This window comes from Ruditapes philippinarum, unplaced genomic scaffold (genome assembly GCF_026571515.1).
Source record: "Ruditapes philippinarum isolate M1 unplaced genomic scaffold, ASM2657151v2 ctg9939_1_1_1_1, whole genome shotgun sequence".
Classification (NCBI taxonomy): Eukaryota; Metazoa; Mollusca; class Bivalvia; order Venerida; family Veneridae; genus Ruditapes; species Ruditapes philippinarum.
In genome coordinates this window covers 9,628-37,501 of record NW_026863935.1, presented here as the reverse complement: position 1 = coordinate 37,501, position 27,874 = coordinate 9,628, and the positions used below count along the sequence as shown (strand labels likewise).

The window sequence follows — 27,874 nt, the reverse complement described above, 5'->3', positions numbered from 1 at the left end:
TCTATGACATATGCAATTTTTAATTACAAACTGAATGCCGGGAATCTCATTGGACAATCTAAACTAAAATGTTAAGGATTGTTCTTGCCATTCTGAATTAGAATCTAAAATAAAATGTAAAAAAATAGTTCTTGTCATTATATAATAAAATGTAAGGAATAGTACTAAAATAAAATACACAGGATAGTTCTTAAACTCTAAGATATTTGAGTTCTGTCAATTAACCCCCCCCCCCCTCTCCACACACAAAACATTTTACACTGCGTTTAAATCTCATTACATTTTCTAGTGAACATTTTATTTACATAAAATATCCATTATCATTGCAAAATCTTACAATTTATTCAGTCAATTGTAACAAAATTATCTTTAAATAAGAAAGGTTACTTTCGATTTATTTTCATATTTTCTGTTTGTTTGTTTTTTGTCACCATTTCCCTCTGTATGTGATACAAATCCATGGATTTATTATACAAATAAAACGTTCTCATTTATATCTTCCTTTTCAAAAAAATACTTGGACAGTGACATAGACAGTCCTATAAGAATATAAAATGTATGAACCACGTGTTATTGAATTGCTAGATTTTGAGAACAATATGATAACAAGAGATTAACTTGGATCTGGAAGACATATTATCATCTTGATTATACTAAATTCAATTATTAAGAAAAATTACGATTGTGAAATGAACGAGGATAAAACGAAAGCTCTACTTCATTGGGACCGTTTAAAGTATCGACATCCAACTACATTTGAATTGTATTAAGTATTAGCAACTACAACAGATGTCACACAGATATACTGCAAAAATCATTTTTACGTAAATGTTCTGTTGAAACAACATTTTGCAGTACAAACAACTATAGATATATATGTGCAAAGTCATTGCTACTGCAATTTAATATTTCGCTTTTGGCCCAACATTTATCTTATGGAAGCCGGTATGTTGTGTATGGGACAACGTTATTAGCGCAATACACATGGTTCTTGCATAACACTAGCGCAAGCAGGTATACATTTACATAACATAACGATCAAGCTTTGTTGTTTCCAATAATTATGGTAACTCGATCAGGGCGCAATGGCGGCCACGGTAGTTTAATTATCAAAATAGAATTGTCAAATGACATCGGACTATAGCACGTGGAAAGCATGACACACGCAAGGGTTTCTTTATACAAAATACAGATAACGAAACGCGTAATTACCGATTTAGATATATACTTTTATGCAAGAATAGCGACAATGCACATTTATTTCGCGCATTAAAAAATTTAAGGAAGCCTACAGGCTTGGGCCATATATGCGTCATGATGCTTCTGCAGGTGTAAATGCATGAAAATGGTACATTTACTTTGTAATAAATAATGTTATAATACATAAGACCTTACACAATAAGATTATAAGAAATGTGAAAGGAGCTAGATACATAAATGAATACTTTTTAACCTGGATCGATCCATTCCAGTGTGTTATTTTTAATGCTTTATGGTTAGAAAATCTATTCTTTCTAAAAAAGTTTAATTCTGCTGGTATCGAAATAAACTGTAAGTCGTTCTTCATTCTTTCCTTTTAAGTCGTTATCTATATAGCCTACTACACGTTTTTTATATACCATATTTAGTTGAGATCTTATCGGCGAATTGGCATTTCACATATTACTTTAACAAATTTGTTCTACTTTAAAATGGAATCAATTTGCTTCAATATTATTCTAGTAGGTATTTCTATCTTGTTTTATGCTAGTAATGCATTCATTTTGCAAAACTGTTCATGTATGTATTTGATTTGAAGTAAGCATGCTTTAAGTTTATATACTATACACGTTCAAATCGAATAATATACATGTACTGCAATTTTAAACTGTTTTGTGCTTTTATATTCTGTTTTGCAAATCTCTGTAGATATATAAGGGGTTAACCGTTTGTAATTAAAAAAAAAACGAAATTTAAAGGTTGAGTTTTTTTATATTTGATCAATCATAGTAACAAGAACAAATTATTTTACAGCTTTATTCATTGGCGAACTGCATTTCAACAGGATATTCATGTAAGTTCATTTAAGAAACTGGTTCGTTTGATAACTTTGCTTTTCACTTAACGAAACTTTGACTTGTTATACAATATCTTTACTCTATTTAGCTTCGTTCAAAACAAATAACAAGAGGAGGCCAGATACGCATAAAAACCAAAATAATGCTCCGTTATAAAAATTAACAATAATTTCAAAATATTATTGTCAAGTAAAAATCCTTTGAACCACAAAATGTAAAATAAATCGTCAAATTCGTACGATCCGTAAAGAAGTTATTCATATGACTTATTATAGTTCTGATAAGAAATATGTAGATATACAATATATACATTGTACAATGAAATATTTTTGATGGCTATCTATTGTTTTCTGAAAAATATAAGCTATTTGATAAAATATAACAATATTTTTTACCTTTAAATAATTTAGCTAAATGGCGCTAAGAATTAGCGAAAGAGTCGATTATCAAAGGATTTGAAGCATAATTTTTCTGAACAAGGTTGTAACATGCTGTATGCATGGTTACCATGCTAAATTCTTTGATAACAATATTTTATTAAGTAAATGTACAAAGCAGAATTATTCATTGAAGGGAATCACGGCCGACAATTTGTATTTGCTTTTCCTGAGTCATACGACTCTCTCTCGGACTTGTCATTTGATGTTGCTGCGAGGGAAACAAGCATAATTCACGTCGAGGCTCCAGAAGTAGGATTAAATTCTAATTATACTGTCCAGAAAGGTACGAGAACTTTTTCTCTAAATAACCGAATTGAACTGAGAGGTTCGGGAATTTGGAAAAAGGGTATACATGTAATCAGTGATAGAGATATTAGAATATATGCAACCTCCCAAAATAAACTAGCTTCCTCAGACGGCTTTCTGGTACTGCCTTACACTTCGTTATCAACAAATTACTTTGTGGCATCGTATACACCTTAACAATCGAGTGAGTTTGCCATAGCTGCTGCATACGATTCAACGTCAGTCACTATAACCTTTAGAATATCATCAGGAGTTGTGACATTTCTTGGAAGAAACTACTCAAATGGTCAAAAAACTACCATAACCCTACACAAATTGGATGTGGCACACATACAGCACGTTCACGATTTAACTGGAACGTACGTAGATAGTGATAAACCCATTTCTATTGTATCAGGAAATAAATGTGCTGATGTTCCGAAATCAGTTACAGCCTGTGATGTTTTACTAGAGTTTGTGCCGCCACTTTCAACTTGGGGTACCAAGTATATAACCGCTGCTTTTAAAACACGTCTTCACAACCGTATACGTGTAATATCAGGAAGTGACGGTAACATTGTAAAACTTGGAAATCTAAAAGTCATTACTTTAAACAGAGGTCAATTTTACGAGCAAACCTTTACACAAGACGATGCTGTACTTATTGACTGTTCAAACCCATGTCTTCTTGTGCAGTACGCAGAAGGATCTACTGCTGATGGTCAAACAGGTGATCCATCAATGACTATTGTACCTTCCCTAGACCATTTTGACAACGACTTCTATTTTAAGACACCGGATGTCGTCAACAACTATCTGTCTATTGTAATACACAGCTCTGATGTGACAGGATTACGCCTGGATGGTAGATCATTGAGTGGAGAAGAGAAGACAGTCCTGGTAACACATCATAAACAATCAGAAGTAATATAAGTTTATTATAATTATGTATAGATATACTATGTTTCCTTTGAGATCACAGAAATAAAATCCATGAAATTATTACTGTCTAGTTTGAATAAAGGAATGAATAAACTAGGTATAGGAAGCTGTTTTTCTTATTACAGGTCAAGTTAAGTAAGCATTTTCTTTAAATAAAAACTGACAGTTATTTTAATGACACTATATTTGATATTGTGTATAGAATTTTAAACATAACATATCTTCTTTGTTTTAAGTCAAAACATTTATTTAAAAAACTGTGTAGTAATTATCATCAAACTTGAGCATATATCTTTATTCCATTATCCACCATTTTGTATAAAGCAGCCCCTTAAGACTGGAGGTTTGTCTTTATTGATGAGGAAAATGAATTGCAGCAACAGTTTATCCCTGGGTGATCGTAAGAGGTGACTAAACGGGTTCGAATGACTGAAGTCTATGCATGTTAAAGGTCCAGCAGGTGAGGTGGTTTTGAGCCCTTGTGCTGCTTTAGGATTGTAACACCCAAAGTTAGCCAATATCATCTTCCCTGTTTCGGCGTTGTATGACTTAAATTTTGTTGGTGCGCCATTAAATGAAACAAATAAAAATTATATATGAACAATGAAAACAATCATTGACTTTTTGGGATGGGATATTGACCATATATTTTTGTACCTTAAGAAGAAAGTTTAAAAATTTTGATAACAATTATTTGGAATGTTGATGATTGTAGCGTTACAGTGAAGTTCGAGTTCACATATCACAGTCTTCACATCACCTTTACCACATATCAGATGTTTCATTCGGTGCTATTCTGTATGGATTTGCCAATTATGAGTCATATGCGTATCCTCTTGGAATAAGCTTTATAGGTAAGACAATCTTATGCTCACGTTAATTGCAAAAGCATGTTAGTGAGAAAAAGAGACTACGCTACCGTTTAAATGACTTTGTGTTGGTCGTCGGTAATAGAAAACCTTAACTGACAACTTCAACTTTATGATTTTAAAATTCTGCCTGAGGCCATATCGTATAAGTATTAGTTTCTTAGGTCCAAAGTTATTACAGCGGCATTTATTGCACGTACAAATATATACTGGCAAAACAAGGGAAGGGACGTAACGCCGCTTCAGGTTGTGTGCCGTCTTTCTCGTTATTTTATAGTGTTTACTCCGTAATGCCCCGGTCACATATTCACGGATAATGGCACGGAAGAGCTACAGTCAAATCGTTCACGGATTACTACGGAAATGTGAAATTCCGTAGTCCGCTACGGTTCCAGTACGGACACAGAACGGTATGAGTACGGAGTCCGACGGATTTCCCCCCATAAGTCCCCGGAGAGACACGGATTGTTACGGACCGACACGGTTTGAAACGGAGCGACACGAATCAGGACGGACGCACTACGGATACACTACGGTCTGCTACGGTATAAGCACGGGTTAGTACGAATAAGTACGGTCTGATACGGAGAAGAACGAATTGATACGGAGAAGAACGAATTGCCACGGATCTATACGGACCTAATACATTCGTCCACAACCTCTTGCATGCTCATTTTCAAAATGCCACACAAGAAAATAACACCTAGAAAACAAATTGCAGAGTTCAATGATTTTGGCGGTCTGATTAAAATGAATTTATTCAAGGACCCAGGATCCTCAACAAGGTCGGCCATGAGAGCTTCGTTTTATGTACAATTTACTCCAATTTCAAGATCCAATGTTTGTAAAATATGTAACATTAAATGTAATTCTATTACTTATGAATTGTAGTACGATATTAATATATTTTTACCTCTATGCATGTCATCAAGCATCATTCTGATCCATTTTAATATAAAGTTGCAGCCAGTAAATGGCAATTATCATTTAATGAATGTTCCCGCAAAAATGTCTGTTTTTAACAAGAAGGTAGTATTTATACCCTTGAAAAAGTACATCCGTACTAAACAGTGGTGGACCGTACCATTCCGTACCGTTTCGTGTTGCAACGCAATAAACCGTGTAATCCCTGTCTCTCCGTAGTACAACGTATTAGGATCGTGGCTTTCCGTGACAATGCCGTATTAATCCGTATTAAAACCGTAGCTTATACGTAGGGTAACCGTACAAATACGTAGTTCTACGTACCAAACCGTGGAAATCCTTGACAAGTTGGTGGACTACGAATCAGTACGGACAAGTACGGTTTTCGTACGGACCACTACGTATCAGTACGGTTTAATACGGACTAGCAGGGATACGCTACGGTTGATTTTTCCGTGGCTCTTCCGTGGCCGTATTCCGTAAATATGTGACCGGGGTATAAGGTCGATAATTATGCTCTTAATATATAATAAAATAACGTAAACATACGCACTTTTGACATCAGAATTTAACACAACTGTTCAGCATCTCAATACAAAAATATACACAACATTAGTATAATAATATAATACTTTTTTGATGATTTCGAATAATTATGTCAATTTATTACATGCTTTTCGGTGGTTTATAGAAATATATCAGTGAAATAAAACTGGTAATTTCACTGTTTGAAACAGTGAAATTACCACTGTTTTGAATTTAAGCCCCTTACGTTGTTTCACTGAAATACCAGCGTGCACAGTACTGGGTACCAACTTAATGACGTGACGTCGTAAATGACGTCACGTAGTATTATTAATTGGCGCGCTTTTCATTAAGTATTAGGTTTAATGTCTTTTAAAACGTTTCTCTGCATATAATAAAAAGAAAATTTGTTTAGTTTAGTGTAAGATCGAAATATATTTCACCTTGTGAACACCAAAAGTTCATATTTCACTCGTGGCTGCGCCACTCGTGAACTTTTTGGTGCTCACTCGGTGAAATATATTGCGATCTTACACTGAACTAAACAAATATCCTCTATCTACAGTAGTTGTTCACTTATCAGTATGATTTTTTCAGTATTGGAGATAGCATTAAAATGGCATGCTATCAATGATTAATGCTTACTGTTTCATATTGTGTAGAGCTATCAGCAGTCAGACTATTGAATGGAAGCAGTTCTAAATCCGGGCAACTTGAAGTGTCACGTGGTGGTATTTGGACGCCGGTTTGCTCAAGCTCTGTCAATTTAGATGCAGCACGTGTTATTTGTAGAACACTTGGTTATGACAAATACAATTTACCGTAAGTCAATTTCCTATCAAAGCTCAAAAGGCTGTCTTTATATTTAATGTATCATAGCATCTATAAATTTCTTTGAATTTTTTTTATTGAAACTAGTACATAGTTTCTGTAAATTTGTCTGCAAAAATGGTATTATTGCAAATATGTGTATTGTTTTTAGGCATGATGCAGTACAATCTGTTACACTGCCACCTGGCGGTAACTACGTTCATGGTAATATAAGCTGCCTTGGAACAGAATCGTCCATCACAGAATGTTCAGTAAAACATATATACACACTGTCATGTACTAATGTTGCAGCAATTGACTGTGGTAATGTATATATAATATTCATTTAATTTTCTAAAATATGGCATTGACGTCTTTACAAACAAAATATTTGAAGAGTACATGTACAATACAATTGTAAACTATTAGCCCTCTGTTGGCAAATGACTTTCCTCATGCAATCATTCTTAAACTTACACAGGTCATCGTTAACATTATCAAATGATAAGTAAAACAGTATATTTTTACAACAAAAACAAACTGACAATGACCTAGTTTGTCCAAATGAAAATAAAAACCCGATTATTTCAAAAGGTAAATATTGATCATTTTGATTTGCAGCGCCATCTTTAAAAGAGTTAGTACATTCAAGATGTACATCAACAACATGGGATATAGCAGTTGATATGGATAAACTAACTTACCGGTATAGTACACTATCTTTACTTCTGTTCATATGGATAAACTAACTTACCGGTATACACTATTTTTACTTCTGTTTAGATGGATAAACTAACTTACCGGTATACACTATCTTTACTTCTGTTCATATGGATAAACTAACTTACCGGTATACACTATCTTTACTTCTGTTAATATGGATAAACTAATTAACTTACCGGTATACACTATCTTTACTTCTGTTAATATGGATAATCTAACTTACCGGTATACACTATCATTACTTCTGTTAATATGGATAATCTAACTTACCGGTATACACTATCTTTACTTCTGTTAATATGGATAAACTAACTTACCGGTATACACCATCTTTACTTCTGTTCATATGGATAAACTAACTTACCGGTATACACTATCTTTACTTCTGTTCATATGGATAAACTAACTTACCGGTATACACCATCTTTACTTCTGTTCATATGGATAAACTAACTTACCGGTATACACTATCTTTACTTCTGTTCATATGGATAAACTAACTTACCGGTATACACCATCTTTACTTCTGTTCATATGGATAAACTAACTTACCGGTATACACCATCTTTACTTCTGTTCATATGGATAAACTAACTTACCGGTATACACTATCTTTACTTCTGTTAATATGGATAAACTAACTTACTTGTATACACTTTCTTTACTTCTGTTAATATGGATAAACTAACTTACCTGTATACACTATCTTTACTTCTGTTCATATGGATAAACTAACTTACCGGTATACACCATCTTTACTTCTGTTTATATGGATAAACTAACTTACCGGTATACACTATTTTTACTTCTGTTCATATGGATAAACTAACTTACCGGTATACACCATCTTTACTTCTGTTCATATGGATAAACTAACTTACCGGTATACACTATTTTTACTTCTGTTCAGATGGATAATCTAACTTACCGGTATACACTATCTTTACTTCTGTTCATATGGATAAACTAACTTACCGGTATACACTATCTTTACTTCTGTTCATATCGATTATCTAACTTACCGGTATACACTATCTTTACTTCTGTTCATTTCGATAAACTAACTTACCGGTATACACCATCTTTACTTCTGTTCATATGGATAAACTACATTACCGGTATACACCATCTTTACTTCTGTTGATATGGATAAACTAACTTACCGGTATACACCATCTTTACTTCTGTTCATATGGATAAACTAACTTACCGGTATACACTATCTTTACTTCTGTTTAGATGGATAAACTAACTTACCGGTATACACTATCTTTACTTCTGTTCATATGGATAAACTAACTTACCGGTATACACCATCTTTACTTCTGTTGATATGGATAAACTAACTTACCGGTATACACCATCTTTACTTCTGTTGATATGGATAAACTAACTTACCGGTATACACCATCTTTACTTCTGTTCATATGGATAAACTAACTTACCGGTATACACTATCTTTACTTCTGTTCATATGGATAAACTAACTTACCGGTATACACTATCTTTACTTCTGTTTAGATGGATAAACTAACTTACCGGTATACACTATCTTTACTTCTGTTTAGATGGATAAACTAACTTACCGGTATACACTATCTTTACTTCTGTTTAGATGGATAAACTAACTTACCGGTATACACCATCTTTACTTCTGTTCATATGGATAAACTAACTTACCGGTATACACTATTTTTACTTCTGTTTAGATGGATAAACTAACTTACCGGTATACACTATTTTTACTTTTGTTCAGATGAACAAATTTGAGTAGTTTTTCCGTGTTTCATTTGAAGGTTCCCTGGTTCCCTGTCAGATGATATATATCTTGGTGATAACAGTTGTACCGGTGTTATGCAGGGCAGCCAGCTTATTTTCAGACATGGGCTACATGGATGTCTTTCTACTAGCACGGTAATTAAAAGCAAGGAAAATAAACAAAAACGTGACTCTTTATGTGTGTTTCCCATGTAATATGTAAAAACTGTTTTGATGAAAATTTGAGTCAGGGTTCAGCTGTATATCTAAAATAAGCGGATTTTGTATGAATATGTAAATCATTTCGATTTGTCGATTATTTGAGTTTTCATTCAATTGTTTATGAGTAAGGAGTACCTAATACATATGGCGTTACATTTTTTGTTATTAGATTTGTTCATATTAATTTGATTGGCCAATTTTTGGGGCCTCTATAGCTAAAAAGAGCAAATTCATCAATTATTTCTGGCACTGAAAAACAGTTATATCTGGTGAGCAATTCAGGGCCATCACGACCCTTTTGTTTTAATTAGTTAATTTTTAATTATGAATTTCTGAAATTCTAAGCATGTTTTGAAAACCCTTTCAAATCGTAAACTTACCCCTACGTATACTGAACAGAAATGTCAACTTATACTGTTTTACATATACTAAGTAACACTAAATAAAATCATTTTATAAATATCTATTAGATGTTAATTCTTACTAATAGGGACTTGTGTTACTATATGTGCAGATCCGGTACATCTAAGCATGCATACAGAAGTTTGTACAAACTTTTAAGGCAATGACTTCCATTTAAGTTTATAAGCAAGAATCTCTAGTTCTTTTCCCACATCCATTTCAATAACAATTACTATATATGAATGATCATGATTATAAAATGTTACCGTTCAAATAGGATAATATATTTACAGGAAACCAGAGACGAAATCATTTTTACGAACCAGCTATTGTACGCATTTCATGACCCGACGTACCACTTTATTATCAGGAATTATAATTGGACACTCGATCTCAACTGTCAGATATCACGTGACCAGTATGGCCACAGTCAAGTGACCTATAACCAATCAATAGACTCAAGTCAAACGTTGAATTTTACTAACCAGTACAAAATTGATACACAGTTCTTTCTAGACCCAAACTTCAAACAGGTAAAGTTGAATATCTGTCAGATAGATTTCTAGTCACGTGTATTAAAAAAAGTTGATAGTTTGTGTAAGTAGTCGCACGTGAATCGAATCATTACTTAACAGTAAATCTTATACGTAAGTGTATTCATATACAAAATTTGCTGTGAGTCTTTTTAAAATATGTCCAGTAAAACAATTAAAACAATATAACGGACAGTTTATTCATAAGACCCTCTATAGCTTTCACAACTTTATATTAATGTTACATAATCATATTAACATTGACCCATAAAGTGGATAGGTCTGTAAAGTAAGTATTTCAAATAATGAAAGAAAACACACACAAAAAAACAATAGGATTTTATCATTTGAATAGATTCTCTTATGTCATATCTGAAAAAAATGTTGAAAAATTTCTAAAATGGTTTATTATGAACATACCTGTATATTTGATGAATAATAATATTTTGTTCTAGAACAGTTTTATGTCATATCTGATCATGTATCTTAAACTTATCAACAACATTCATATCTCATTCTTTAGTTGTTTGTTTCGCGTGTTTATGATACATGATACTATCAACATATTAATTATTAATGGTTAAAGAGATTCTCTATTATAGAATGAGTAAAGTCTTTTCAAAGTTAAAGTGATTTTAATGCTAAAGAACAATAATAGACGTCCAACAATATAGAGATTGGCAAAGTCCATGAAGTCAGACCTCGACGATGTTAAGGCTGACCTCCCCTGTTGCTAAAGAACATAGTAACTTACACTTTACCGTTACAGCATATCAGGAATTAAGAATTTGTTTGTAATCTTGCTTCATTGTTTCAGGCGATCTCAGGTAATCCGCTGCAGGTTCCCGTTGGTACCAACGTATATGTGAAATCGTATGTCCAAGATGTTGCTTGGACTGTTAAAATGCGCCTCAGTTCCTGTTATACCACAACAACAACGACCAATCAGAATGGAATGCACTATTTTCTGATCAAAAACGGGTTTGTATTTTACCTGTTAAATTTAACTTGTATATAAATATACGTTATATTTATCGAGCTGTCCTGATTATTCTAAGAGAAACACAAAATATCAAATTTTCAGTTGCCGAGTAGGTAATAACTTCAGTCTTCCTACCATGTGAGGGAACTATCAAACTAGTATACAGAATGTCAATGTTTATACTTTGACTAATTAACGAATGAGACATCTCTCTGCGGAAAAGGTCAAGGTCACACATATGGATCAGGGGTCAATTAACAACAAAAACATTAATTTGCTATTATTAAGTTCTACATACAAGGATGAATTTTAATATAACTTAGCACAAATGTTCTCCATGTTGAGTTGAGTTGTCTCGAACAAAATGAAGCTCATCTTCACAAAAGGTCAAAGGTCTTATAAAAATATAAAAATTTTGTCCGGTCTATATCTTGCTCATTTTTTGAAAGATTACAAAATAATTTGGTACAAATGTTCACCATGATGGGATGATGTATCGTACGCAAAATCAGGTCCGCTGCTCAAAGGTCAAGGTGTCTGTGGCAAAGGAGAAGGTCACACTTAGGGGTAAAATGTCAAATAAAAAATAAAACATTCATTTGCGAGTGTAACTTCTCTATACATAAATGGATTTTAATATAACTTAAAATTAATGTTTTCCATGGTAAGTTGAGATGTCTTGAGCAAAATGAAGGTCAAGGTCACAAGAGGTCAAATAAAAATATCAAAATTTGTTTCTCCGTACTGTATCTTGCTTACGCTTTGAAGTATTATGCTTAGTGGTTAGAGGACTTTTGTCAAGCAATTTATCAAACCCAAGGCTGAAAGGATTACCCTGACTAATCCGTTCTGTTTGTATCAGTATACATCATTAGTCCAATCACACTCTTTGTGCAGGATATTAATTTATTTAAACAATACTTAATCAACGATTGTATACATATAAGAACATCATTAATTGACATCCATTTTCGCAAATGAAATAATGTCTTAAAAGATTTTACAAGAAAATTTCGACACCCGCAGTAGCGGAACAGTAGATTGACGAAATTGAACCGGCATGTTATATTACTAAACATGATCAGGTTTAAAAGATTATTCAATACTGCATTTTCCGTGCATATATTTAAGTATTATCACAATATAAAAATTAATACTGACAGTCACTAACAAACACTAACCTATACTTAAATGTTGATTTCAGTTGTGAGGTGGATGCAAACACACATCTGCTGTCACAAACAGATCACGAGACCAAGTTTGTATTCCAGTTATTTGAGATGACCGGTATCCATGGGGATATTTACATCAAATGTGACGCAGTGTTCTGTGATACGTCAGACATTACGTCATCTCAGCAGTGTGATACATCTTGCCGCATAGGCTAAAAAAACTGTAAAATCCCAATTTTCTATGGAACCATATGGAAATTAATTGTAACTTTGAATACATCTGACAATCAGAATTCGCATTAACTGTTCTCAATAGCGTTTATTTAACCATTTATTTAAACATTACAGACTGTTGCGTCTACACCGTGCATATCCAGTAACGCAGGAATGTGCAAATAACGTAAAATTTACGCCGTATCTGTACAACGCTATTCCAAAAATGAATAACACAGTAAGGAAACGAACCAAAATATTTCAATCTAAATCAAATTTAACGAATATTAGAAATGAATCAGCGCATACGGCTGCTACGACATTCTACTTTAACCAGCATTACATTATTTTTTTCAGGAATATGTTTACTTCTTTAGATCATTCGCGAGAAAGACAACCTGATTACCGTTTTGAAGGTGACAATAGAAGGAAGCTGGTAAAATAAAATTTACCTACATTTAATGAGATAACCGCCGTTGTTTCAGTGCTTCATTCACGAATTCGGCGTTACCTCGTAAAAATGGTATCAATTACGTTTAATCTGCTAAATTAAATGTAATATGACACGAATAGATTGGAAAATATTTTAGGTACAGCGCATTAAAAGATCGTAAAGTAATATGTACATGTACGTTATTGTATTTCAAGATATCAACGAAACTAAAAATCGGCATCAAGGTAATAATTTTCACGAATGATCTTGAAAAATAAACATTTTCATGAAAATATTTTTGATGAAGTTTAAAGTATCCGTATGCGGTAATTCATTTCTTCCAATTAGGTGTACAGTAAACAATATTGGTCCATTTACTTATCAAGGTGCCAAATTGCACAATTCTGCGTTACCTGCGTTATTTGCACATTTCTGCGTTACTGGATATACACGGTGTCCTGCGTCACTCCTAATGAGCTGTTTGATCCGTTTTTCTTTGTTTGTCTTTTTGTTTGTTTTGGGTTTTTTTGTCTTTTTTTTTAATTTGTATCAAAATGAGTAAAACGGTAACAAATTCAGGGTGGTGAGAGACCTTCAATGGGTCTTTTTAGGTCTGGCTCTTTATCTGTACGAAAATTGAACGAGAAGAGATCACCTTTTCACTTCTTATGTCTGAAATCAGCACGTGTTATCATGAACTGACCTTTATACAGATAAGAGAATCCAACATAAGTCTTGATTGGTAATTAGATTATTATCATTTAACATATAAAAACAAAATTTGTCAACAGAGCTAGTGATTTATTGAGATCTACGTACATTCTATCTCCGCTAAGTACTAATAAATGTATTGCATCCGTCACAAAAACTCGTGTCAATTCGGTATATTTCGTAAAACTCCGTGATTTCAAAGATCAATGAAGCATTTCTGTGAACATGAGCAAAATATATACAAAAAATGATAGTTTGTTGAATTTAAACGTATTTTAAAAATGGCGATGAGATATCTACGTAACATTACTAAATATCTAAAATCTGTCAAACAACAAGTCATATTGAATAAAGGAAATCTGTAATAAAGCAAAAGGCATTAGAAACTTTTTCGTAACAAAAACAAAACAGGATAAAAAATAAAATATTTCAGGTTTTTTATGGTAAATAGTTATGTGATGATTTTTAAGATCTAACAAAAATTTGTAAGAAAAGAGAAAACATGACGCTGTACAAGTTGTCATGACAGTGTTAGCTGTCAATCATTCGGCACGTGCGCTGTTTCTTGATAAGAAAGAACAATGAAATATGTCAAAGGTAGGAGTGAGAAAAAAAACTTTCAATGTTAACCATACAATTTGTTTTATAGAAGCATTATAAAAAATATCTTGTTCCCATCCTATCTGATTATCTTCATCAAACTCAAGAGTTTTGTGAATCTGACCACAGGATGTTAATCACGTGTATGGATATTGGTATATGACCAGTTTTTGCCATAATGATTAAAATTCCAATAAAAATTGAAAGGTCAGGTTGTAAGTTAAGGATCTCAGAACATTTAATAGTATAAATCACACTATATCTTACTATAAACTTATTTTCTATCACGTACAATATACGGGAATTTTTATTTCATGTATTATAAAATGAATACAATCTTACAAAAGACACTACTTTTCCTATTGACAAAAACTAGTCTAAAAACAACAATAGTAAATTACATAAATCTACTCTACAAAATAATGAAGATTGTGAAAGAACAGACAGAGAATTTAATAATATTTGTGAGGTTTTCGTAATCTTGGTTTATACATAGATTGTGACATGCCGCCAATCCCGCTGTTTCCCATGCTAGGGTAGCCCGAGTTGCCTGCCAGACCGCTTTTTCCCAAGCTAGGGTATCCCGAGTTGCCTGCCAGACCGCCTAGACCAGAATCTCCTCTCGGCTGGACAACACGGCGTATGATAGGACGTACTATACGGTTCACTATTGGTCTCACTATCCGGTTTATGATTGGTCGTCTTATTATAGGACGTACAACACGATTTATTACTGGACGGTAAATTGGACGAACAACACGGTTTATTACTGGACGCTTGATAATTGGTCGTACAACCTGAAAAATAATTTTGATTTTTGATAATCATATTTTACAATAATTAAACTAAAATAATGACGACTGATAAAAGTGATATCTATTTTCAAATAAAACACTGCCAGATAAAAGAATTAATTTGTATTTTACATTTTACATTACACGATTTCTTACATTAGTTATTTTAATTCCAACATTTAATATACTTGAAAATGAGAAGAAAATACAAACTCAAATAGGTACGCATGAAACTAAAGCTTTCTCATCAATAAATATACATACACGTTGAATAACTGGTCTGACAACTGGCCGTATTACTGGTCTAACGATTGGTCGGACCACAGTGGTAATATGTGAGCTATGTTTAGTGTAGCCTCGTTTCATCCCAACGACCCTGTCAGCCGAGCCTATTGCCCCAACTCTTGTCGGTCCTGCTATAGATGTGCCACCAACACCACCAACTGAACGGGGTGGTATGCTGGAGAATCCACGGAGTTTCTTACCAGGATAACCTCCACCAATACTGCCACCTCCGTTTGCAATATAACTACCGTAACCTGCGTTACCTCCTACCCCACCATCTATTCCTCCGATGCCACCATTGTTCATATATCCACCATCATTGTTCATTCCCACATATCCGCCCCCGTTATCTGTAAATCCACCCCCATTGTTCATATATCCGCCTCCGTTATCTGTAAATCCACCCCCATTATCCATATAACCGCCCCCGTTATCTGTAAATCCACCCCCATTTATCCATATATCCGCCCCCGTTATCTGTAAATCCACCTCCATTTTCAAATCCACCAACTCCTCCATTATTAGAAAACGTATCGTATCCACCGCCCATTCCACCGTCAAATCCTATTCCGTTATTCAGAACTCCACCCCCTTTAGAAAACCTGCCCCCTCCGCCATTGCTAATGAAACTACCCCCGTTGTCAAACCCGCCTCCGTTATTAACCACACCCCCTGTCCCACCGTTAAGGAATCCGTCTCCGCCATTTAATGCCATCCCATCGTTGACAATTCCCCCACTTCCACCATTCATAAAGCCAGCGTCATTATTTCCCAGACCATTGCCAATAAACCCGCCCCCAGATCCTCCTTTCACAAACCCGTTGTTTCCGTTCAGCATACTATTGAATTCACCACCATCACCTCCTAAGCCGGTCATTCCAAAATCTAAAATTTTAAGATGTAAGCAGAGACATCGATAACATTATCATAAATTATCTAAATATCTGATGTGAGGGCTATATTTCAAAGTGTATACTTTTATATAAAGAGATTGTCAGATTGTATTATAACCTTTTTAGCGAGACTAAACCTCAATGTACGAAAATTATTATTACATTTTGTACAGTCAACTGACTTTATAATAACTTTTGTACAAAAATCAATTACATAAACAATTAACAGTTCCAGTAAAAAACATGTTGTTCAATAAATAAGTTTAAATTTTGTTAGTGAATGCATTAATACAATGTTTTCATAATTTAACTACAATCATACCTTGACCAATATTTACAGGACCTCCTTTGATATAACCGGGATCCATTGGAACCGGTATTCCGCCAGTTCCTCCAATTCCAAAATCTGGGTCGACATTGTCGTGATTATGATTGTGTTCTACAAATATAGTTATCCAAGTTAACTGCAATAAACTTATTTTAGACAATCGCACAATCACCTGTCTTTTTGAAAATCGTGCTCATTTAGATTTTAACGTTTTCGGTGACAACATAATTACGGGGCATGTATAAACATAGCACCCGTGCATCAACAAATTTCTTTATAAGCAATATGTAATATAATAAAAATCGAAGCTTTTTCAGTATGATCAAGCTGCGAATTTGATAACTGTAGTGTTGTCATTTCCGCAAACTTCTATTGCACAAGGTAATCACTTTATTGTCCTTTATTTAATTGAATATAAACGTGCATATCTAAAGACTTCATTTAAAAAAGGGACAAACAAACATATCCTGTTTTAATAAAAGTAATACATGTTATAGGGTCCGCGATCTTGACGAACATACGGTAGACAGGGATACCGGGTATTATAACTTACTGTCTAACTGTAAGGATCCAGGAACGAAGACAAGCAGAACTGCTATCACTGACGAAAACATTTTCTGGAATGGATTAATAAACTTTATATATGTCAATTATTTCACAATGATTCATCCTTGGTAAAAGGAATATTTGTAATTTTAGCCGGATCGTGTCATTGAGCGAAATGTTTAAATAGGGAATTTCGTAGATAGTGCCCCATTTTTACGTTTACCTCCCTTGCCAAAAGTGGCAGCCATATTTGGAGTCAATATACTATATAATTACAAAATAAACAATATAAACAGCTGATTTATGTGGCTTGTCAAATTTCTTTTTTACAGATACAGAAAAGTTGCACCAATACCTACAAGATTTTTTATGAATTTTCCTAAAGGTGATAGAATTATGAACGATTGTTATCTTATCTTAAGCATATGAACTATTGGGAATGACCCCAAAAATGGCAGCCAGTGTTGATATTTATTGCTATGGTAAAACAGAGTATAGCTGAGACACTGCAGACCGCCTGTCAAACAGTTTACCAGGAAAATGCTATGACCTCATTACGTGACCTAGCAGAATTACAGTATTTATATAAAAGACCAGAGAAAGGATTTCATGATCAATAACAACAAATATGATCCGCACCGTCCGGGAATCGGACCCAGGTCGCCCGATTCACGGTCCAACGCTCTACAACGGCACATATTCGTCAATTTGCATTTATCAAATCCTTCACCACTTGCCTATTGCACACTTTTTGAAAGCTTTGGGGTGTTTCTTCCCTTAATTTTGCATCTGTGCAAAAATATGTAAAAAAATTTCAAATTAAATTTGATTTGTGTTTTCATAAATTGAATATTTGATTATGATAAATAATATTACATGTAGTTAGCTTATATAAAATCTGAAAAGCTTTTATTTTCGAAATTAAAAAAATGGAAAGTTTATCCTGTGTTTTGTATTATTATATCATAAACGATAAAAACATAAATTTTAAACAAATATTTATGAACATGTATGTATATAAAGAGTAAAATCAAAACATACCTGCCACTGTGGTGTCCGGGAAATGTATGCCTACCTAGTTCCTTTTGACCTTGTTCTTTAAATGGTCACCATGCATGATCGATGAACACGTGTTCTGACAGGGTCGCGCGCGCGCGTTAGCCTACACAGATGTACATGTAAGTAGTTCTTTATATTGTACATTGTTTTCCATTGTACAGTTGTTCTAGTTCTCGTCAATTTTTAACGTCAATATATTTGTTTGATAATGAATTAACTTACTACATAACAACAAGATACATGGATTGTAACTATATAAATCATGTCATCAAAGCTTGAAGTTTTGTGCCATGTCATTTAGATGTGCATGTACTTTTTTATTTAAGTGTAAAATAAGGCACATATAATAGACAAATGATAACCATTTTTATAGATTTGTAATAATTGCAAAACATTTTAGTTAAGCCTTAATTATTAAATAAAATCGTTCTAAATTGAATATTTGAAAGGTTGAAATTGCGTAACAATTTTGCATTTGAAACAGAATAAATTTTAAATTTGTTCGGCAAAAGGAAACAAACCGTACTATTCTTTTTAAAATCATTTCATATATTTTTTTATCTCTGATTAAAACCAACTGATGTTAGAGAAGTGGATGCTTTTTAATCTGTGTTTCAAGAATTCAAAAATCGAAGCGTTTGTGGCATAGCTTCGTTGTCTTTTTAGTTGTTTTTTTGTGTCGTTTTTGTTTTGTTTTTTTTTTCTTTGTGTATGTGTGTGTTTTTTATGATTAAAAAACGCCTTTCTTATAAAAAAAAACTTTCACCTTCGTTTCGGACAACAAAATCTGATGTAAGATTGATTTGGTTTTCTGTATAAAGATAATCACGTTCAGGAAAGGAAGCAATGCTGATCTATTTAATATCACTTTACTACAAATGTACAATACTGTCTTTTCCTCACATTTCTAGTGTTATAAAAGATACAGCGCCGTTTTTATATCAGAAAATGTTGTGTGCCTTCAATAAGAATAACTATAATATGCTGACCATTAGAAAATGATAAAGTTCCAAATGCTTTAAATTTACAGTTTACTTTTTAAAAATGATTGCTCATCCTTTTATTAAAACATAAATTAAAGTGTAATGGTGCCTTAAGATTTGGAATATTCTTTACTGCTGTGTATCTTACGATATAATATAAATTATTTTGCAGTTTGAATATTATGCGAATAGATGTAGTGCTATTTAACTTGCACCTGACTGAACCGGTCTCTTTCTTTTTTACTATGAGTTACTGTTGTAAATATGTTACAATGTTAATATATTTTATAGCGTGGACAGACTAATTAAGAACACGATAATGTTAAATATATAAATAGTGTATCTAACGACAACTATAATGATGTTTATCAGAGAAACACGGAGGTCAGTGTGCCACAGTTGTAGTTGTCATGTAAAATACCTACCGCTGTATGACATTCTATATAAACATGCACATATATGTACACTAGTAAGTTAAACATTGATAAAGCAATTAACTTAACAGAATATTTGCTATGGTTAGTAATTAGTAAATTACTCCGTATATGTTCCTTGACCAACGTTACTCAACATTAACCTTTACTGCGGAGTAACTCCGCGACGTGCGTGATTATGAACGTATTTACGTTACTACAAAGACAAAAGGCACGTAAAACTAGGGCGTGTCCTTGAAGGGCTTCGAAGGTATAGGTCGGTACTCGGCATCCTACAGGCAATCAAAGGGGATCATTTAGTATTGGTGTTATGCGAATTTCTGGTAATAAGTTTTCGTATTGTGAACGTTATGAACACTTCAGTTCATCTTATTGCCAGAAAACCCCGATTCCTGTCGTCTGTGCATAGTCTTCACTGTTCGATATTCAGCCATCAGTCAGTATGTAATAGTTACCGTACGAGGAATAGGTCTGCATAGTATTTACAGACCCGGGTGGCGATTTGAATCGAGGTTTTTAAAAGGCCACCGGGTCTGTAAATACTATGCAGACCTATTCCGAGTGCGGTAACTATCTTACCTACATGCTATTTTGTCTTTCTATCCATATATCAGTTTTTAACTCAGTATTTATTAATATTACTCACAAGAAACATATTATCTATGTACTTTATCATGTTTAAGAAAGCATTCCAAATCCAAGCAAAATACCATCCGCTACGCTCTTGTAATTCATTCGTTCACAAATAAGGTGTCATTTGAATATTCTCGTGATGTTCGTGGGGTTTCATTATGTAATAATGTCAGGTAATGTACTTGTTGACTTGAGTCACAGAAAATGAAATCAGAACTTACGAGCAGGGAAAGGTAAGATCATTATTTTGATATATGAATTCATAACATATTAATAATATTAACAAATTTTGAGAAAAAAAGTTTTCTTATCATAAAAAACACTGTATCTTTATATATAATAAATTTCATGGTAAATAGATGACCAGGTTATTTCTTATACATGGAATGGAAGCGCAAGTCGTATTCTTGCGAAGAACAAGCGAGTACTGGTATACAAAATTAAAATTGTTATTTAAAGATAACTGGGAAAAAATGAGAAAAACGATCTTATACTTAAGATGATCTGTACTCTCACTGAAAGAAAAATTTTGGGAAAAAAAGATGCAGAAGTTAACTTCGATATGCAGCTATAATATAATCGTCGTATATATCCCATAATTCAGAATTGTTAAATAATGCAGGATTGTGCAAAATCAGACATAGTTGTGGAAATAAATGCCGAAAACTAGTATCTAATGAAGCTATATAGTTCGGCAAATGTGTAAGGTATACCGAAAAGCAAACTATAAGAAAGGCTAAATTTGCATTGTTGTACTCATTAATATTGGCAAAACACATACCTCAACTCGTTTTTCTCACAAATAATCCGGAATATATGTTATGAGGGTCCTTACAGTCGTATGCGCTAATTCATTTCTATTAATCTTTAAAATATAAATCGACCCTTTTCCAACCCTTTTTCCTATTCAAAGTGGTCATTAACTCCCCTCCCCACAATTCAGCGTTATTTTACGGTTGATATTGTGTACTGTATTGCACGAGTTTCTCGACTTCACATATTTTGTATTGTATAGAGAACAATAGAACAAAAACAGGTCAGTATATATTTGCAGACCTGTTAAGCGGTCGGTAAGTGATTTACTAGACCGCTTTTAACAAAAGAGCCGGTAGGTAAATATTTTTAAATTGTCCCTATAAAAATGATGAACGCTATCAAGTGTTACCAGGGGAGACAATTACATTATCATTCCTCTGTGTATAAAGTCCTAGGTTACATCCCATAGAATTAATTACCGCTTGCACCATCAAGCATTGAAAATCTACCCAGTCTAGTTATATAACATTTAATGTATGCTGCATCCCTCTTAATATCAAAGTGGAAATTAAGAAAGTTAATTAGATTTTAATAAGTATCCACAAGCGATGCAACATTGTTCATACAATTGAAGGAACTATTAAAAGGAAGTGTTTCTATCCCATGATTATTGAGTATGGGCCTTTTTCATATTTTAATGCAACAAGAAATTCTCTGAACTCACTCTATTTGTACAATTAACAATTATTTGACTATCAAGACCCATTTTAAAATTTTCTTTATCATTCTAAAGCCGTGTCGCATAATTATATTATATATATTTTCTATATAAACTTGTATGTGTTTATATATGAACTTTGTAATATCTTGTTTTACACATGTTTTTGTAAACTAACAAAATTTATATTTTTAGCATAGCATATATACTAATACTGTAATTCAGTATAAATTAAAAGAATTTTATAAATATAAATTTCTTATCTGACCTCTAAAATCTCCATTGTCATCAGCAATGTAAGAAGAAGAAATATTTTTATTACATGCTTTTCGGTGGTTTATAGAAATATATCAGTGATATAAAACTGGTAATTTCACTGTTTGAAACAGTGAAATTACCACTTTGATAATTTCACTGTTTTGAATTTAAGCCCCTTACGTTGTTTCAGTGAAATACCAGCGTGCACAGTACTGGGTACCAACTTAATGACGTGACGTCGTAAATGACGTCACGTATTATTATTTTTTGGCGGGCTTTTCATTCAGTATAAGGTTAAATGTCTTTTTAAAACGTTTCTTTGCATGTAATAAAAAGAAAATTTGTTTAGTTTAGTGTAAGATTGAAATAGATTTCACCTTATGAACACCAAAAGTTCATATTTCACTCGTGGCTGCGCCACTCGTGAAATATTCCTTTTGGTGCTCACTCGGTGAAATATATTCCGATCTTACACTGAACTAAACAAATATCCTCTATATAACTACTAATGGTTGGTCTACTCCCTTTCAATTTATATTCAACCGGACAACATTTACCCCACTTTGTGCATTCAATTTATCCAAATGAATTTCAACTTCACTTCTACATTCAATTTATCCAATTTAAACTTCACTTCATGTCTAATCTGTTAACAAAGTTTAAAAGTGACATATTCAGAACCAAAACTTGTGTACATAAATGATTTTTCAGGGAAACAAAAAGAGAAAAACATGATTCAAGTTGGAGCAGAATTCGTTAGCTAAAACAAGTAATTACAATCCGCCCAGTGGCGACAAGAAATAAGTGTATAAATTATGAGAAATTAAGTTATTTCTGCACAAAAACAAAACAAAACAAAACAAAATTTACAAATAGTGATTTTAAAGTCTCCCAATTAGAATCGGACTGAAAAACAAGAATGAGTTGGGGGTTGGGGAAGCTCTATGAAAATGCTTGCTCGTAGGACATATAGTTTATGTAAACGTGACGATAATCCAAAGAAAAGCGACGTTTCAGGTGTACAGTATTATAAATAAACGTATTACATCGCCAACACAACTCGGTGTTTAAATTTTTGCAGTAATGTATAAATTGTGACTTGAGGAAGCTGGGAAGTCATCACATGATCATGGTGACAGTTTAGAGAACTATGACCTGTCCTATACCTCAAATATGTGTCACGTTAATATATCGTTGTCATTAGTTAGAAATTTCCCTCTTTTTGTTTACAAATAGCTTTAATTCTTTTATTCTAATTAAGTTTTAAAGGAGTAGATAACTTTATTAATATGATGTTGACTAATTATTTGTTTAAGGAAATGTGTCCTTATTACAAACTAGCTTATACTTAATGTCAATTGGAAGTTTCCTGTACTTAATGTAATTGACCGAGATGGAATGTTTTCATACTAACAAGGTTCTTGTGTTTACAGTAAAACCTGTCTATATGACATTTTTTGTATTAATTGGATATTGAAAGACCTGGTCAGTCTCGTGCCAGTCTCGTGTCAGTCTCGTGTGTCTGACTGGAGGAAGTATGACATCACATCTGTGATGTAACATTTCAAGGACGCGACATTTAAGGGAAATAGCATAATTATAGTGCCTAGCGATATGAAGCAAGGTAATGTCCTATGGTATTTCATAGACGTGACATATCATCGATGTGACATTTCATAGACGTGACATTTAAGTAATGTAAAATTTCATTGACTAGCAATATATGGCAAAGTAATGCACTAACATTACTATGACGAGACATATCAGCGACGTGACATTACAGTGACGTGACATTACAGTGGCGTAGGTATATGTTGAAAATGTGTTGTAATTGTTTCAGTGCACCTGATATCACAAGAAGAATAAACAAATAGTTTCGCCCTTATTAAAACAGAAGAAGTATTCACATTTACCAGGCTGATAGATGATTAAAGTGTACTGTTGATGAAAAACTGCAGTGGGAAACGTTAGCCTTTTTCACCACAACAAAAGTTCGTATATATTAATAGCTAGTGCAGTCAAGATATTCCTACGCCAAATTTTTCTATGCTTATCAGTGTAAGAAAACATCATTATTAAACAATTATAAGTATTTAAATAATTTTATGATTCATTTGTGCTACAGACAGTATCGATATATAAATAACCTCGATAAATGTCTCCTGTCATAATAATTACGATTTAAAAAAATTGTTATAACCGTGACCTGGATTGAGTTCAAGGATTACAGTACATAAACACTTACTTTCTTCAAGAACGAAATACTCTAGGTGCCAAATATTCTCTGATTGTTGAAGTGCTGCGAGCTGATTATAATAAAAGCTGTAAACTGGAATTGTGTCTTCTGTAAAAACTTTCATTTCATTTCAAGATTTAGGTAAGTTATTATTATATAAATATTTTTGTTTGTAATTTAAAAGTTTAAAAATATGTATAAAAAAAGTAAATGGTGGGATACTATTTATTTCTGAGAAATTAGATCTTACAGCTTGCGGGTGGAATGCCAGACTAGTTGCGTGCGTGGGAAAAACACGTGTTATTAATATCAAAATATATCTGTTGTTTATTATTTATGATGTAACACTTTGAATAAAACTACTTTTTGGCTATTTATGATGTTTTTATGGTAGGTTTTCACTAAGTGTTATATACAACGTCTATTCTATACATTTTATATCAATAATGTTTAACGAATATGAAATATGTATGTATGTGAATGTAAATGATATGCTAGAAACTTTCGAAATTTTCTTTGATGGGATTGACTGAAACGCATTTTACATAAATACATATATCTAATAAAGTTTACTTGCCGTCTCGTCATAGTCTTCAAACTTCAATATTCAGTCAGTTATTATACTGTAATTTTCCCTAAAATGATGGATGGTCTTGTCTTAAATTTAAAGTCGGACTAGTTCATTTAAGATATTGATCAGGGAAACGTTTTAAGATAAACACACACCCGATTGAAGTTTCACGGCCTTATAGTGTCCGTTTGAACTTTAGTGACGAACATTTTATTTTATTTTACGAGTTTTTAGCAATAAAGTTTATACTACAAAATGACCGATGTATTTAGTATAAAAATGGCAAAATTCCTCACAAATTAGGATTAACATTGTGTTTCCGTTAGTATTTGTTTACATATCTTTTTATGTAGGTTAGAAGGATTTTTTTTATAAATGAATTGTTGATTACTTTTTTTATATTATAATATAAAATCATGCATAAAGACCTGCCTTTAATAAAATAGATAGTTATAATTGTTCTTTATGATAGATTTGATTTTTTGTGCATTTACGGTTACAAAATGGGCTCTGTCACTATAAAAATCATCTTAAAGGGCTTACATATTAACTTTTGCAACAGTCTTTTAATATTTAATATCAGTAGAATTAGTGATTAAGTATTGTGTATGGAAGTTTACATTGTGCTACCTTCATGTACATGTACAACATATTGCTGTACATTCAACACTACTGTCTGCATCTATAATGCTCTAAATTCATTATCAAAATAGTATTTAACACATGTTTATCAAAAAATATCGATTTCTGATGCATAATGTGCCTTTAAATAAAATTATTAAATAGGTTTTCCAGTAAAAAACGGACACATTTCGGCCAATAGAAGAGTATGAAGATATAGCTGTTATCTGTTTTAGAAACATGATTTTGTTATATACTTTCAACAGTATTATTAACAACATAAAACATATAACGGAAAATTGTAGATAAATTCCTGCGTGTTTAAACTACGAACCTTTGTATATCATATATCAACTAATGGCTGTATATCAACTTATACAGGAGAACGAAGTTTGCTGGGAGGGAAACTGTTTACATTTGATTGTGATAGGTTATCGCAACCGGATATCTTTAGTCTAACAATGTCGCTCGAGTTCACGTGCAATTATAATCTCTGTATACTTTGATTGTGATAAAACAAGAGCAGAAAAGCGCCAATACATCAAGGCGTGCTCTTTTACTTTCATAGATATGATAGATAAGACTGACTAAATATAAGACGCATAACAGACTATAGTTGCAGGGGAAACCATTCCATTTATTTGTTACTTTAACTCAGTTTTAACTCAGTTTACTTGAACGTACGTTTTTTGTAAAAAAGGTAAAAAAATAAAAAATATAGCAGTAAGAAATGTTTTAAAACACATTTATTTTTCTTAAAAAACAAATACACTTTGCCATTCTTTTCTGTTATAAGTTTGAGGAAACTAAAGGAAAATGCTACCTCAATAAGTACTGTATAGTTCTCCATTATGACTAGAATTCATTAGACTATTTTTATTTATCTCATTTTATTAAATATAATATGTGTTTTATTTATTTCATTTCAGAGGATGAAGCTGATTCTTCTCATTTCACTATTGGCTGTAGTGTTGATGTGTCTGGGTCATGTAGACGCAGGTCGCCAACGTCTGTGTACTAAAAACGCTCATGGAAAGTGTGTGGACAACGTGTTCTGGGCAAGAGGAAGGGGAAATAATCAAGGGAGATTAATAGCGTGTTCGTTACTGACACCAAGCCGAAGATGTCAAAATGTGGGCAGACATTGCAGATGTAGACTGCCGAGAGCGGACACCTTTGCAGCGGAGGGAGAAGCCGGTCGTTATTGGGATTAAGGACATGAAATATAAACATAAAAGTGTGTTGTGTATATTGGTATAACTCATGGATATATCATTAACACTTATGATTGGACAGATCAGGACAAGGCATATTTTATAAAAAATCAAAATAGCATTTACTATCTACAAACTTGTTCTAAATTATTAATACATGTATTTAAGAACTGATAAAAAGAAACGTCATATTTTAAAAAATCATGTGTTGTTTAAACTGAACTTAACTTCAAGCTTACGTATTGTTTCGCTATTGACGTATGTAAATTACATGGCGGAGGATAGTTTGTATAATTATAATATATTTATCATTAAAACGTAGTTGCCCTTTTAAAAAGAAATTAAATTGATTGTAGTTTTATTTAGCCCCGAGTCTGTTTCATGTTTATGTCTGCTTTATGGCCAATTTGTTGACTATGATGACAAATGGACGATAATCTTACCTTGGGATGATCCTTATTATTATCTTGTTACTTGTACATTACATATATAATATCAGACACCAGTTACTTCATAAGATACCTACCACACATGTTTCTGGCGGAATTGGAACCCATGAAGGTGAGGGACAAGTATGTCAGACATCGTAATCACTGGGCTCGGAGACCCCTCTTACAGTATACAAATAATATATAAAATTAAATTGGGCATGGGGATGTCAGTTGTACATGTTGTTGTACTCTACTCTTTAACTAATCGTTGTTTTTATAATCTGTAAACATTATTTATCAACTAGAAAATATGTAATATAATATAAGATACTAGTAGTACATGCCTTCGTTTGTCCGTCCGTCAAAAAATTCATTTTGTTCCACATTTCTTCAAGTTGAACAGATCGGGGCATATTGTGAAGCTTTGAATTGTCAAATGAAATAATAATCACAATGAGGCGGGGTTACATGTTTTTTGTCTGCCTGTACGTAACCAAGTATAGGTTTACCTCA

General features: G+C 32.9%; 4 protein-coding genes and 1 long non-coding RNA gene across 6 annotated transcripts; 3 read left to right on the top strand and 2 right to left on the bottom strand.

The window, feature by feature from the left end:
• Positions 1-904: 904 nt before the first annotated feature.
• On the top strand, positions 905-3,001 carry LOC132723875 (uncharacterized). The gene is made up of 3 exons (XM_060708677.1): positions 905-1,721; positions 2,014-2,053; positions 2,631-3,001. The coding sequence occupies exons 1-3, from the start codon at positions 1,692-1,694 to the stop codon at positions 2,978-2,980; spliced, it is 420 nt and encodes a 139-aa protein (XP_060564660.1). The 5' UTR covers positions 905-1,691; the 3' UTR covers positions 2,981-3,001.
• LOC132723872 (uncharacterized) lies at positions 2,984-12,937 on the top strand (the record flags this gene model as incomplete). The annotated part of the gene is made up of 9 exons (XM_060708674.1): positions 2,984-3,706; positions 4,440-4,578; positions 6,705-6,864; positions 7,025-7,176; positions 7,474-7,558; positions 9,372-9,489; positions 10,251-10,490; positions 11,308-11,471; positions 12,677-12,937. Coding segments are annotated over 9 exons (1,965 nt in total), but the record flags the coding sequence as incomplete, so codon positions are not given.
• Positions 12,915-20,357, bottom strand: LOC132723874 (keratin, type II cytoskeletal 2 epidermal-like). The gene is made up of 5 exons (XM_060708676.1): positions 18,489-20,357; positions 17,455-17,518; positions 16,896-17,012; positions 15,660-16,565; positions 12,915-15,398 (listed from the first exon to the last, which is right to left on the bottom strand). The coding sequence occupies exons 4-5, from the start codon at positions 16,197-16,199 to the stop codon at positions 15,054-15,056; spliced, it is 885 nt and encodes a 294-aa protein (XP_060564659.1). The 5' UTR covers positions 16,200-16,565; positions 16,896-17,012; positions 17,455-17,518; positions 18,489-20,357; the 3' UTR covers positions 12,915-15,053.
• Positions 16,238-17,695, bottom strand: LOC132723878 (acanthoscurrin-1-like). The gene is made up of 4 exons (XM_060708680.1): positions 17,671-17,695; positions 16,896-17,012; positions 16,328-16,565; positions 16,238-16,244 (listed from the first exon to the last, which is right to left on the bottom strand). Exons 1-4 carry the CDS (start codon positions 17,693-17,695, stop codon positions 16,238-16,240), a joined length of 387 nt encoding a protein of 128 aa, XP_060564663.1.
• Positions 20,358-20,774: 417 nt separating the features above from the next.
• On the top strand, positions 20,775-27,295 carry LOC132723873 (uncharacterized). 2 transcript variants are annotated; one of them, XR_009624806.1, is made up of 3 exons: positions 20,775-20,789; positions 24,129-24,665; positions 26,646-27,295. It is a non-coding gene; the product is annotated as an uncharacterized LOC132723873 (long non-coding RNA). The 2 variants fall into 2 exon arrangements; XR_009624805.1 differs by lacking the exon at positions 20,775-20,789 and having other exon boundaries at positions 23,668-24,665.
• The last annotated feature ends 579 nt before the right edge of the window (positions 27,296-27,874 follow it).

Excerpts from the sequence above, each read along its gene's own strand:
- LOC132723874 (XM_060708676.1), bottom strand. The coding sequence starts at position 16,199 with ATGGAGGAGTTGGTGGATTTGAAAATGGAGGTGGATTTACAGATAACG. Across the intron at positions 15,399-15,659 it reads TCAGACCAGTTATTCAACGT|GTTGTACGACCAATTATCAA; the intron begins GTATGTATATTT and ends ATTATTTTTCAG.
- LOC132723875 (XM_060708677.1), top strand. The coding sequence starts at position 1,692 with ATGGAATCAATTTGCTTCAATATTATTCTA. Across the intron at positions 1,722-2,013 it reads TTTGCTTCAATATTATTCTA|CTTTATTCATTGGCGAACTG; the intron begins GTAGGTATTTCT and ends ATTATTTTACAG. Across the intron at positions 2,054-2,630 it reads CATTTCAACAGGATATTCAT|GGAATCACGGCCGACAATTT; the intron begins GTAAGTTCATTT and ends TATTCATTGAAG.
- LOC132723878 (XM_060708680.1), bottom strand. The coding sequence starts at position 17,695 with ATGGCTGCCACTTTTGGCAAGGGAG. Across the intron at positions 17,013-17,670 it reads TGCCACTTTTGGCAAGGGAG|AACACAATCATAATCACGAC; the intron begins GTAAACGTAAAA and ends CTATATTTGTAG. Across the intron at positions 16,566-16,895 it reads TCCTGTAAATATTGGTCAAG|ATTTTGGAATGACCGGCTTA; the intron begins GTATGATTGTAG and ends TTAAAATTTTAG.